Below are 14,241 nucleotides of genomic sequence, written 5' to 3' on the forward strand. Positions count from 1 at the left end.
CTTTAGTCACCCATTTCTTCCAGGTTAGTTTTACCAAGGTATAACTATTCTGCACAGTGCTTGCTTTTATCTTGTGTTTGATTGAAATGTGTGCTGTCCCATGAGAAACCTGTCCCCTCTGCCAGCAGCACAGAAAGACAAAGCACATTGAGAACAAAATATCAGCTCAGATCTCCAGTAATGAACTACAAGGTGCTCTTTTTCTTGCTGTATGTTACTTCCATTTTATTTCTTGCCTGTTGAATGTGTGTTCTGGCTCTTTGTGGGACTTCATTCAGGCCTGTGGAGATGATGTCATGGCTGTGTGGTGTGACATTTTGACACAGGGCTTGGAGGAGGTCTGTAGTGGTGTAGAGAGCTGGTGTAGAGAGATTTAAGTACATTTTTAGGTGATTTGTCTGATTTCTTCCCAGACTGAACTACATTATGTAACCTAAGGAAGAGAAAGAAAATCAGCAAAATGCAGAATTCTGTCTGCAAACTCTGTAACAGGTGGTGGCATCAGGAACAAGTATATAGATAAAGATGTAGAGAAAGGTTGTTGATATCTTTGATCTTTTTAAAAGAGGATCAGGATTCAGCTATTACATATAACTGTGTCTGCCTCTGTTTCATGTCTTGTGCCTCAATCACAAGCATTCCTTTAAATGTTTTAGAATAGGGAATAAATGCAACTAAATTCTCTTCATTTTCAAAAGATTTTAGTAAAAAGCTGCCTGTATTTTCAATGTACAGGCTTGCTAATTTGCCTTCTTGCACCATAGTTTGAAAAGACATCTTCAATGTTTTTATTATTTTATTTTAAACTGTGCAGATCTTTTATTAGCAGTTCTAACTCTCAGGGATTTTTTTTTTAAGAAAGCAATAAGATTATCTTTGTGTAGTGCCCCTTTTGTTTTCCAAAGGAATGATAGTGACTATGATTCCAGTCTTCTATCTTAGGGCAAGTTGTGTGGATCCACAGCTGAGGAAGAGATGAGGGGACCTTTGACCCTGGTACAGATGTGTTTGGATGAAGGTTTTAGGTACAGAATGAGAGTTCAGAGCTGCTGCTGTGCCCCTGTTAGTTCTATCTGTGCTCTGGCTGACTGATAGCATAGAGCTGTCATGGTTTCCTTCTGTGCTTCACTTGATTTCCAAAGCCATATGGCTTCTGAGAATATCTTTGCTTGCTGAGCTGTGTTGTTTTGTTCAAGGTTTCCCAGACAGACAAAAAAGAGCAGAAAATTTGGCCCATATGTAGAGTTTTTATTATAGCAAGAAAGCTGTGAGCAAAGGTTCTTCATCATTTCCTTCAGAGACATCAGATTCACTTTCTGGTAGAGATGGAGAGAAAACCAGCTGCCCTCAAGGGAATGCAGCAGCTCAGACCTCCCCAGGGAGCTGTGTGGGTTGTTTCAGTGCAGTGGAGCTGTCTCTTTTCCCCTGGCTGGCTCCTGAGGTGGCAGGAGAAGGTGGGACAAGGAATGTCTTTCCCTGCTCTGTCCCCTTCATTTGCTTTTGGGTAGCAGGAGGGGAGCAGTGAACTGTAGGGCAGTGTGGCGTGTCCTGAGTCCTGGCCATGCTGCTGAACTTCCAGCATTATTCCCTGGAGTTTGTTTTATTTTTTGTTACAGTGTTGATGCTGAAACTTAGTTGCTGGTACTGATTTCTGTTTGTGCCCTGAGAACACAAGCTTTCCTTTCATGAAGGTGAGCTGGCAGTGTGAGAGCCAGGAGCCTTGCAGTGACCTCTGCTGCGGGAACCAACAGGGGAAATGACTTAGGAAAAATGACAAGATGGAGAAGATCTTTGTCAAGTATCACATGCAAGAAAGCAGCATTTGAGGAGCTGAGGTAGAGCAGATAAAACCTAGGTGTGTAAACTTTGTACTGTGCCCAGCAAGTGGTCGTGCCCCTGCTCCTCCCAGTCTGCACCTCTGCAGGTTCTTGCACACTTGCTTTGTGCCTCCCACCCCGTGGGGAGCTGGGGACACACACAGGTAGGAGCATTTCCAGCCAGTGCACAGGTCTTGGTGCTGTGTTTTTCCAGCAGGAGAACCACAGGGTGTCCAGGTGTGTTCTCCTGCTCTACACAGTGCAGCCAGCAGCTGTTTGCAGCTCAGCAAAGGAGTGTGCCAGGGCTCTTTTCCATCCCTCCACGTCTCTGTTCTGTTTTAGCAAAGCCAGGCAGCTGTAGGATGCATGCCAGTGTTAGTGGCTTTTCCCAGTGAGGAGAAAAGTCCTCACTGGGAAAAGTGAGGAAGCCCAGTCAGGCTGCTGGGCTTAGCTCTGCAGTGCTCAACTGGACCCTGCAATGCAACTGAGAGAAAGCAAAATGGGTGTTTTGAGTGAGCAATTTAATCCCCACCTGTACTTCTCTATGTGTGTACTTATAACCATTCTGATGCTTAAATGTAAAGCACTACATCAGAGCATTTTTTTATCATCATCTATGCAGTTAATGAAACTTAATTTGCACAAAGCATGGGTCATGGAATATTCTCTGACCTATCCACCAACTGGTTAAGCTTTGTTAAGTTTACTAACCTGTGTTACCTATTGCGTGTAGACTTTGTAATTTTAAAGTATTCATTAGTCAAGTAATACATGCTGTATATTCCCAGGACTTGCCATATGTTATCTTAGGGTGGAATAGGGTGATATATCAAGCTACCCTCAACTTTCACTTTAATTTCCAGTGAATTTCAGAGTTGCTGAATAATCTGGATAATACCAAGTATTGATCTCCTTTTTCCTGTGCTTATTTGTATTGTGGTCATAGGTGATTTTGTTTAAAGGATTTTTATTTTGGTTTTTTTTGGTGGCTTGGTTATGGTTTGGTATTGGGTGTTTTTATTTGATTTTTTTTTTTTTTTTTTTTGGTGGTGGTGGTAGTTTTTGTCTAGTTGCAAGTCTTGGTAGGGATAAGATTTTGTGAAGACACTAATAAAAGTTGTTATAATTTTATGCTTTTTTGGTGCAAACCTGTCGGTAAGTCATTCCCATTATTGTCATTTTGCAAAATGTTCTAAGCCATAATTACTCAGTACTGAATGAGTGTAATCACAGGTGTCAATGCAGTCCTTCAGCTGTCATTGTCTGCCATTTTAGGGACTCTTACACCTCACTTGTCACAAGGACTGTGTGTATATGTATGGCTGTACATATACATCCTCTGTCTGAAGATGGGGAGACCTTTCAGTTCCAAACACCTCATAAAATCCTCTTAATTAATCACCTGCCCATGGGCTCCCATAGGATCACTCCAGTGGCTGAGCAGGAGGTTTGGAAGTTCAAATTTGGAACATGATTAATTGAACCTGGTCTGTGGGAAGGTTTCTTGTACATTTTCAAAAATCACAATGTTCTGCAGTTGCTGGAATCCCAAAATTCCTGTTTATCGGTACGAACAGGGCTTCGTGTGCCTTGGTTAGAGGGACTCCCCAGTTCCATAGGTGCTACTCTTGCCAGGAAAAGATTGCATTCAAACCAAGAGAGCTGGAATTTTTTAATTGATCTCTTGAACTTTATCTTTTATATGGGAAATGTTTATTGAATTATATGTTGGGGTTTTGAGTATCTTTGTGTCTGTTCAGATTGCCAATTATGAACCTACAGATTTGTACTAATTCATAATTTTAATTGTTTATGCAATAAAACAAGGAAAACTTTGATATAAATGACAACATGGGCTTTTTAGCTTTATTTTTATTACCTTTACCTTTGAAATAGAATAAATATTTGTTCTCCTAGCCAAGGCATCTTATAGTTTTATTCCCAGCTTTCTCCACACAGTTTTCCCCCTGTAGAACTTCATTGGAAGTAGAGCACAGTAGGCAAACACTGGTGTGTGTGGGTTTCAAATTCCTGCTTTGTGCAGATCTTTTGCTTGGAATACAAATGGGACTAGAAGCTCAGATTTCTTTGTAGGGATTATATTTATTGTGGAGACCTCTCCTTTAAACTGGGTATATCCCTTGAACTCTCTCTCCTGTATATCTGTTTTTGTTGGAAGATGGTCCTTTTTTGCAAACACAGCGTGTGAGGGTGGTTGCATGTTTTCTAGCTGGCAGGCTGTTCAGGTGTCTGTGGCCAATGTTTAGGTAAATCCTCTTCCCTGCAAACAGGGCTTTTGCAAGGTGGAAAGGTAGCAGAAGGAGGATGGTTATTTGGGATTATTTCAGCTGTTTTATGTGTGTCACCATAAAACCAGGGCCAACCTTGGGATTCTGGTATGTGATTTCACAGGTACACAGCACTGGGCGCATGCCAAGTGCTGTAAATGTGCTTTAATGTTTCATGTGACCTGTACCTGTTGGAGGATAAAAAAGAGATCTTTGAATTTAAAGTCTTTTGCATGGTTCTTTAGGCTCTCAGATAATTTTCAAGATTCTCTTATCTCCCAACTATTTCTCATCTTTTTAAAGGGAAGATTTGCAGAGGGAAAAGCTGCTAGTTGTGTTGTTTTGAAATAAGGAAGATAGGGAAAATATCCAGGATTTTACTTGTGGTACATCAGCTTGCTAGTGACTTCACTCTGGAAGTAATACTGTGTACTTTCACTCTAGAAATAATCATTTGGTCTGTGCATGTGATGGGTTCAGCAGGGCATGGGGTGGAAGGGAGGCTCTGGCAGGCTCCCATTGTCCTCTGGTCAGCCTCTGCAGGGCTTTAGCCTGCAAATAATCTCTGCTTTTGAAGCAGTAGTAATAGCAATGGTATAATAATAATAAAGTTGTATCTCTAAAGGTTTTCTGTCAAATGCAAGAGACACTCCATTTGATAAGGAGCTGTTGCTGACATTTGACCCTCACATAGCTTTTGTCCATCCCATAATGCTCAGTATTATTGGGGTACTATTTTAGTGGTCTGAATTATTTTAAGCATCCAGGCATAAAGCTTAGAGAACGTGTATTTTTTGTTTTGGCCAGCCTGTACACTCAAATCTGGCTTTCTGTGTAGGAATTGAATTTAGATTGAAGAATGGAAATACCTGCTGAGAAGAAAACTGGGAAGTGATGCCAAAAGTTTGTTATCTTAATATTCTGCTTGTTATCTCAGTGAAAATCAAATGGAGCCTGCTTCTATGAGACCAATATTACACAGTAGCTGTGGAGGATATCCTCAGCATTTTCACCAGATTCTGTAGCTGTGCTCTTGAATACTACAGAGCTTTTACAACGTTTGTTTACTAATGAACAATGTTCATTAGTTTTTATTTTTTATTTCTATCAGGTGTATGCTGGGCTCTGTGAAACTGGGTTTGTTTGCTTAAGGACATGTTTCTAACTATGTAGTGTAACTAAGAAGTATTAGTGTACTTGAAGATCTTTGAGTATGTGGAATCTTACACTGAGCTGATGCATTTTTGTATGTTGCCTTAAGTGCATTTGTGTGTGGAGCAGAGGCAGAAGTTTGTTGTGTACAGGATGCACCACGTCTGACTGTCTGGGCTACAGCCTTGAATTCCTACATCAATGCATGGAGGGCTGTGCTCCCAGCATTTACAGATACCAGTTTGGGATGTTTGTGTGACTTGTACAGAACAAATTTCCACTTGGTGCAGAACACTGAAACACAGAAACATCCCTCTGAAGGAGTAATCCCTTTAAATGTAACTGGAGAATGCTGCCTGTGGGGAAGGGAAGACCTCGGAGCACCAAGGTTTGATGTCAGAGGGAATCATTCACATGTTCTGATCTTCGCGTCAATATTTAAACCTAATTAGGAGTTTTCTACATTGAGCAGCAGTTGAAATGGCTTCTCCCTTTACCATCCTTCTCTGTGAGAATGAGGAATTGCTGTACATCCTACCTGCTTGCCTGGAGTCCTCTTGTGCTGCTCTGGTGGAGAAGACTTGGGTTTTGAGAATGAAAATTTCAGTCCTCACCTGTAATATCATCTGCCAAGACACCATCACACCGAGCTTAGATTAAATATTTAGTTAAATAAATGTTAGCCAAAAAGCTAACTTGAGCTTCTCTGTGACTTCTTAGTGCCTCTTCCAGGAAAAAAAAAAAAAAAAACAACCAAAAAAAGGGAAGTGACAGGACAAGAGGGAATGGCCTTTAGCTGAAGGAGGGAAGTTTTAGCTGGAGTAAATTCTTCCTTGTGAGGGTGAAGAGGCCCTGGCACAGTTGCCCAGAGAAGCTGTGGCTGCCCCATTCCTGGAAGTGTTAAAGGTCAGGTTGGATGGGGCTTGGAGCAATCTGGTGTAATGAAAGCTGTTCCTGCCCATGGCAGGGGATGGGACTGGATGGGCTTTAAGGTCCCTTCCCACTCAAACCATTCCATGATTCTGTGAACGTGCCTCATTTCCATCAGGCATTCTGGCTCTGGGGAGCAGTTCTTGCTTTCAGATTCAATGTTTGCAGTTAATTTCCTGGCCATCTTCTGTTGGAGGAGATAAAAGGTAGAACAACCAGAGTAAAAAAGCAGGGTGGTTTATAGCAGTGATATTCCATTTGCTCCCACTGTGTCTGAGCTTTCAGGCTGTCTGGAAGCAATTCAAGTTACAGATTCTGGAATTTGTTGCTACTTCATGTTAAATTCCAAGAACTTAAAGAAGCTCCTCACCCCTGCAACTCATTTGTTTGGAAGCTGTTTTTTCAGCATTCCTGGCATGTAAAAGCAAACTTGAATCCTGTGCCTGGATAGGTGAAACAAATGTTTTTTCAGTGTTGCTTTCCTGAGGTGAATGAACAAAATGCTTAGGGAGAATCAAAAATCTGCTCCAGAATTGGTGCTGGACTAGTGTACAAATAGTTAACTCAGCAGCCTGGATGATCTGAATCTCTTCCAGGTGACCGAGTGCAGCTCTGTTTAGCTTCCTGCCTTTGTCCATGTGGAGTCACAGGCTGGGGCTGCCTCGCCCTGGGTGTGCTTTCCAAGCCTGAGCAGCTGGGAATCGAAAGCTCCCAGCTCCTCCTGCAGCACCCATGACGGTGTGAGCAGATACTGCATATCCGTGAGGGCTGATTTTTTTTTAAATGTTAAGATTTTGTGATGATTTCTAAGTAGTCTGGGAAGTGATGATTTGGCAGTTTGGGGTTGGCTGTTGATTTCCCCATTTGTCTTCTTCGGGTGGGTGGTTCAGCACTCGTGACACAACAAATCCTGCTGGGGAGGCTTGGGAGGGTGTTTCAGCTGTACCTGCTTAAGTGCTGATACCTGTCTAGTTGCCTGATCTGAGAAAACTCATTTGTGTATCACAAGGAAGATCAGAAAAATAGTATGTGAGATTAGGAGGAATTCTGTGGGTGTAGTGTGTCTGTCACCTTCCTTTGGTCCAAAAAAGCTGATCTTGAATGGTCATTTTCACTCCCAAGTGGGGCGGGGTCTACATGCTGAAAAGAGGGGGCTTAAATTCACTGTGACCTGTCAGAAATCTCTAAAGGGTCCACATAATAGTAATAATAATTAAAAAAAAAAGTTCAATAACCTAAAGCAAAGTAGTACCTGTTGCTTCTAACAGATTTAGCTGTGGATTCAGTTAATACTCAGTGCTACAAAATTGTTTTCCTTGAGAATGTTCTGTTTGTATACTTAGAAAAGCCAGGAAATAATTTTTTCTGCACTCCCTCGTTGTATAGCAATAGGCTTTCCTTTCCCTTTGGATGAATTTTGGAGATAACCTAAATTCTGAATGTACTTCTAACATACTTTGTCTTGTGGAGTGGCAAGCAACGGAATAATTCATCCTAGCTTTTCCCTGTGTTGAAAAGTAACTCTTAAATTGAAAAGCAAAAATTAAAAGCTGTATTCCAGTCCCTACAGTATAACCCTCTGTTGTGAACTGTGCTGCTACTCAGCAGCACTTTTTCTGTGACAATAAGCAATTTATCCTTCCCTTCACTATGGTTGTTGCTGTGTCTGTCCTTACTGCACTGCCCTGTAACCTCTGGGATACAGGGAACACCCCCTTTACTTTGAAATACACACTGAAGTCTTTGGATTTGCATGTCTTCTTGCTCTTGTACCTTTTTAAAAATAATATGAGATTGCAATGCTGGTTTGCTGTAACAGTGGGTAATCACCTTATTTGCGCTATCTTTGAAATAATTTTCTCTCCTTTTCCACTCCATTTTCTTGCTGTCTTCCCACCCAGGCCTGCCTGTGGACCATCCCCAGCTGTCCTCCCTTGTGCTGAAGAGTCCCCTGGGCTTGACCCCAGCCTTTCAGGTGAATGCAGTCACTCAGGGCTCGTCCCCTCTGCTGAGCCCTGTCCTCAGCGATGCTGGCGGTGCCAGGATAGAAGAGGATGATGACATGAAGAGGAAGGTAAGAGCACAGAGCTGGGGAATGATGGTGCCACGTGGGAGCTGTGCTGGCTGTTGAAGGTGTGGGGTGGGAGCTGTGCTGGGCACTGCAGGTGCCAGTGAGGAGCTGAATGCTGATTGTGTTTTGTTCTGTGGTGGCTCTGGCAGAACTCTGGTGCTGAAGGTTGGTCAGATGTGTTGTGCTGTTGTGGCAGGAGTTTCCAGTGCCCTCCTGGCATCTTCTTGTGTCTTCTTGGCATGGCCACTGGGACCACCTGCCTCTGTTTCAGCAGGAGCAGTGTGTCAGGGAACTGTGTTCAAAATCCACCTTTTGTACCCCAGAACGGAAATGAGTTCAGGTTGGATGTTAGGGAAAGGTTCTTCACCCTGAGGCTGATCCCTGGAGCGGGTTCCCTAGGGAAGTGATCATGAACCAAGCCTAACAAAGATCAAGGAATATCTGGATGATGCCCCTAGTCATGTGGTTTATTTTCAGGTGGATCTGCAAGGAGTGGGGAGCTGGACACAATGGTCCTCAGAGATCCTTATTTGTTAATGTGTGAGGAGTTAGTTTCCTGGGTTCCTTCCTTCCCATGCAGTCTTGTCACAGTCTCATTGCTCCATCTCTCCATACATATTTCCTCCAGGTCATGCTTTCTGATCACAACAGGACCTTTAGATGGGCCCTGTGGTCCCGTTAGAGGGGTCCTGTGGTGTTCCCTTTGAGCTGTGGAGGGCCTGAGCCCCGTGGGCATTCTCTCACATCCATATCATCATGGGCTTGGTCAGCAGAGCTGGCTGTGTTGTTGAAGGCTGACCCTTCTGTCTGGAGAGAGGTGAACAGTGCTGTGGCCTTGCAGAAGCTTGAACCTCACTTTCTGGAAAGAGAGGGACAGAAATGCCCCGACTTTTGCAGGTGCAGTGAGTCTCAAACCAGGAATAGCTTTAGATCTTCAAGATGTGCTTAATGTCTGGGTGCTGCTCCTTGCCTGGGCTGCTTTCTTTCTGCTACCAGTGAGCACTGGTTGCTTTAACCAGGGACTCCCCCACATGATGTGCGGTTTTCCTCACTCCCATGTAGAGCTCAGGGTTTGCTGCATTTCTTCCAGTAGGATAAAGAATTCCACAGCAGAGTTCCATGATCATTTTTCTGGAAGACTCTCTGCTCTCCTTGCCTTGCTTGCAGAGAGGTTTGCTGGCTCTGGTACTTGAGAAGGATCCAGGGCCTTCCATTACAGTGCAAGGAAGGCTCCACTGTCCAAACTCAGTTCTGTATGGAGTCTGTGGCCACACTGGGATCTGCAGTTTTCCATACAGCCACAAAGAAGAAGAAACCACCTTGTGTGGTCTTTGCTTCTGCTCTTCTGCTTGCCCCATCCAGTGTTCTGGTTGTCTTACCTCTGTCAGGATCAGGATCCTCAGGCAGGAAGGTCACAGGCCCCTGCTCTTTGGTGTCTTTACCACATTCTTGGGCACCTCCAGGCAGTTTTGTGATGCTGTTGAGAGACATCCATGGTGTGGACGTGGTGTGAGTGCTTGCCAGAGAGAGGAAGGTTCAACCAGTGAGTGGGAGCTGGGCTGCAGACAACCCACCCCACTGGCAGCTTCCCTGTCTCATTTAGACTTTTTGAGAAGGAGTTTATAGCTTTGGCTGATCACTCTACTGTTAGTTTCCAGAGTTATTTTAAAAATAACTCCTCTCATTTATCCTTATAGCTTGGAAATAATGAGCAGAGACTGTGTTAGCTGACTTAAATGTGAAGCCCAACCCTTTCTGCCACATTCTGCAAGGTCTGGTGTTTTGGCAGCTTGTGCTCTCCTTCAGGCTGAAACTGATTTATGAAAGTGAGACTCCTTAGAAGGGAACCTCTTTCTGTTGGATTGATCTTGAGCTTGATCAACTGCTGAGTATTCCAAGGCTTTGATGTCTATTCAGAGACATTGTTTTAAGTGATACAGACACAAGAGGAAACCATTGTGAAATTGGTTAAATTTCACAGGAGCTTTACAGCTTTGTTCTGCAAGAAAAATGTAATCTTACAATATCTCTCTGACTAGAGCTCTGATTTGAAGGTGATACTGCTGTAGTTCCACCTGGTTAATCAGGGCATGTTCTGCAAACTCTCCTGCCCTCACAATGTGTGCTGTCTGCTCCTTGCTGCCATGGTGCTGCTGGTCCAGTACTGATACCTTGAGAAAGATGAGGGCTGTTTTTTTTTCTTTTTAAATCACTGTGCTTTTCTTTCATCTCACTGCTAGATTTCTCCCCCTTTCTTTTCTAATGGGCATTGTTTGTGGCAACCCGCTTTAAAAAGGGCATTGAAGCTGGGCTTTTTGGGGGAGTTCCTCCACTCAGAGTTATTTTTAACACTTCTGAAACCTGGTGTTTGAAGTAAAAAGTTAGACATTTTGGTCATTACAAGTTCAGAGTAGAGCTCTTCACTCCCCACAAGCTGGGGTTGCTGCTTGGTGAGTGCTGGAGGTTTCCAGGTGGGATTGTTTGTGCAGTATATGGTGAAACATCAGTTTTTCCAAGTGGGGATCTTTGCCTGCATGCCTGCTATGGTTGTAGAAACATTTTCTTTGGACTCTAGAAGGAGACTGCCACCTCAGAGAGTTCTTGTGTTTGGCTTTTGAGGCATGAGCTGATTTTCTTTCCCCTTGCAGAGCCTGAGCAGAAGTGAAGGTGTTTGGCAGGGCCCCTGTGCACTGGGACAGCCTTTCCACTCTGCTGCAGGGTCTGCCCAGCAGCTGCTGCCAGCACTTAGCACAAGGGATGCACTTAGGACTGCTGCAAGACTGAAAAAAAAGCAAGTTAAGGGCACTAAATTCCACCAGGGAGCAATTTGGAAAGAGCAGGAACTTCTGAGAATAAACAGAAAGGGCTGATGTGATGGGGAGGGAGAAAGGAAGAGAAGGTGCCTGGGAAAAATAAAAGCTCTCTTGTGCCCCAGGTGAGCACAGAGTCAGCTGGAGAATGAAGCAGAAACCTGCAGAAGTGTTCAGAGGTGGAGAAAAACATGATCCATGCAGGCTATGAGAAGTGACAGGTTATGACCATGGTGTGGTTTTAGTTTTTAAAATTCCCCTGTCACTACCTGCCTGTGTAGAAGTCATGCTCCCATGTTTTCACACACCTGCATGCTCTGTAAGATTTCAAAGAAGTGCAGTAAGATCCTGTGCATAGTCCAGAAGGGGAGGCACCCAGGGCTGTGTAAAAACATCCCTGATAGCAGAAACTCTCCTGTCTGTAAGGAACTGCTGAGGCTGGGAAGTGAGATGGTGAACTGGGTCATCTCAGGCTCCAGGGAGGCCAGAAAAATGATGATGTTTCCTTTGGGAAGAGGCTGCTTATGGAGGAAGCCCACTGAGGTTCCACAGCATATGAGCCTGCAGTCAGGTCAGGTAAATAGTCCAAGGAAAGGTCAGTCAGGGAAATAGTCCAAGGAAAAAAGCCAGGATTAGGTAGGACTTTGCCTGACAGCATGAGACAGGTAGATTGAAGGGGATGGCTGTGGAGTGAGTTGAGTATGCTTCCTCCAGAGAGTGGGCTGACATGTGGAACTACAATAACTAGTATAAAATAACCTGAAAAGAGACTAGACAGTGTCTCAAAATTAATTATTTGAGGATACACTCCTCTAGGGATTCTCTGGACTCAATAGAGAGGTTACTGAGCAACCAGGAGAATGTCTCCTCCATGGGTAACATTGAGCTGGAGCATTGGGAAACACTCAGTGGCTGTGCTGACAGCACTGAAGGCATCTCAAAGTGATTCTATAAAGAGAATTTTGAATTAGCTCAGAACAAACAAGGAAACAGAAGAAAGAATTTTCAAAGCAGTGTTTCCCTCAGGAGGGGCAGAGATGGAGGAGACCAAATTTTGACATAACTCAATGGCATTTGGCACTGAACTACAGCACAGCATAGTAAGCTAAGGAGACAAAGCAGTCCCTTACCTTGAAGAGTGACTAATTCCTTAATATGACATGATTTTTAGGAATGCATGTTTTCAGACTAACTGATTTTGTGTTGTAACTGCACAACATCTCTTGCTGCCATTCATTCCTTTGTTTTTCCATATCCATTCTGTCTTCTCTTTAAAGAGCAGCCCAGAGCAGTTGTGCAGCCAACAGCTGCTGCAGTTTGATTTTCCTTTTTTCCTAGCTAATTAATATGGTCTTCAAAGGAGTAGATTGAGTAAAAGCTGTAAGTGGAAAGAAACAGTTTTGGAAAAGGACTGCAAATCTGTTGGGCTGTGTTTGGTTAGAGAAGTGTTTAAAATCAAGGAATATTGGATTAAGTGTTTCCATATTTTTGTAAAATGGAAATGACATTTCCATTACATGAACTTCCATCTCAAATCCCTTGGTTTGAGATGGAAGTTCATGTAATGGAAATGTCCAAAGCCAGGCTGGACAGGGCTTGGAGCACTCTGGTGTAGTGGAAGGTGTCCCTGCCCATGGCAGGGGGCTGGAATGAGATAAACTTTAAGGTCCCTTCTAACCTAAACCATCTATGATTCTACTATAATTGACATATAATTGGCTTTTTTTTTTTTTAATACTCTTACAATATAAAGAATATTTTATAGTAAAGTCAGTATTTGGGAATGTGATACTGAACAAAGAGATGTCCTGTTGGAATGAGCTGCTCCATTTGCACACAGCAAGGGGAAGTGGATGTGGGGTTTGAGCTGATGCCCAGGAGGAAATGGAGGTTTGTGTTTCAGTACTTACTGGTGGCTGTGTGTCCTTCCAGCGCTGCCCCACTGACAAGGCATACTTCATAGCAAAGGAGATCCTTGCCACAGAACGCACCTATTTAAAGGACCTGGAGGTCATTACAGTGGTAAGTGGGCTTGACTTTATTTATTTTCCCTTTTTTTAGACAGATTTGTGGTTTTTAGGTTGGAAAAACTTGGAATTTCTTCTTGTGATGTAGCATAATCCATGAGCCAAGTAGCTGTCCCCTTCCTTGTTGCATAGCTCCTTCTGTGGGAGAGCAGATACCTTCTCTAGACTTCCAGCACTTGCTCCAGCAGCTGCATCCTGTGCCATCCTGATGATCTAGGCAAACTTTTGGTCTGAAAACTGTGAACAAGGAAAGCCTAAAAACAATTTGCAGGAGTCCCTTACCTTGAATAGTGATTAATTTGTTAATATTACGTGATTTTTAGTAATCTATGTTTTCAGGCTAACTCTGATTTTGTGTTGCAACTGCACAACATTCTGTTTCAGTGATATCTGCCAGCTCTGCTTATAACCTGGCTGTCTTCTCTGTGGTTTTCCTTGGAAAGCTTTTAGCCTTGGAAAGCTTTTAGCCTTGTGCCTTTGGATCTGTGAGCAGATGACAGTTGCAAAGGGCATCGAACCCGTGGGAGTTTGAAGAGTTTTTTCTTGTTTTTTGCTTCTGTTTCTTCCTCCTCCTTTCACCAGAATAGACAAGTGAGTCCCAGTTGGGAGGGCAGGATGAATTTCTAGTTCATGTGCTTCTAAAAGAGCTTTTTTGTTCGTGAGCTCCATGTTTGAGCACTGTGACTGTTGCCTTTCTATAAGCTGTTGTTTTAATTTCATTAAAGAAAAGCTTGAGTCCCTCAACGCTGCGTGGCCTCAGTGGAGGTGTTCTCTGCAAGCTCATTGAGCACCATCTCACTCCAATTCCTCCTACAGGCTTCCCAGCACTTCTCCTAAAAGAAGGGAGAATCCCTCAGAAAAATCTCAGAGGATTTTTGTAATATCCCCGTCCCTGCCAGAAGCGCTAAAGTGTGGAATGTGACCTCAAGGAGATGTCTTCAGCTGAGTGACTGGCACAGGGCTCCAGGCCTCTGAGAGCAGTTTTATCTGCGTGGAAGTGGCAGCAGCAGGGGCAGCCACTGGGTAACTGACTGTCACTCAGCTGTCCCCAACCATCCCATCATTGCATTCAGAAACAAGCTTGTGCCCAGAGCCAGCCATGGGCCTCATCTTCCTCATATTTGGCAAGAAAAAAAAAAATCCCAT

The 14,241-nt window shown here is 43.6% G+C and overlaps 1 protein-coding gene across 2 annotated transcripts in view; it reads left to right on the forward strand.

The window, feature by feature from the left end:
• Nucleotides 1-14,241, forward strand: part of FARP2 (FERM, ARH/RhoGEF and pleckstrin domain protein 2) — a 67,880-nt gene that overhangs the window by 38,569 nt on the left and 15,070 nt on the right. For both annotated transcript variants that reach the window (XM_041486986.1, XM_041486987.1), the window contains exons 13-14: nucleotides 8,089-8,261; nucleotides 13,001-13,090. In XM_041486986.1, the coding sequence (XP_041342920.1) occupies nucleotides 8,089-8,261; nucleotides 13,001-13,090 (263 nt within the window). The remainder of the gene's footprint in view (nucleotides 1-8,088; nucleotides 8,262-13,000; nucleotides 13,091-14,241) is intronic.

This window comes from Pyrgilauda ruficollis, unplaced genomic scaffold (assembly GCF_017590135.1).
Source record: "Pyrgilauda ruficollis isolate IOZ18807 unplaced genomic scaffold, ASM1759013v1 scaffold79, whole genome shotgun sequence".
Classification (NCBI taxonomy): domain Eukaryota; kingdom Metazoa; phylum Chordata; class Aves; order Passeriformes; family Passeridae; genus Pyrgilauda; species Pyrgilauda ruficollis.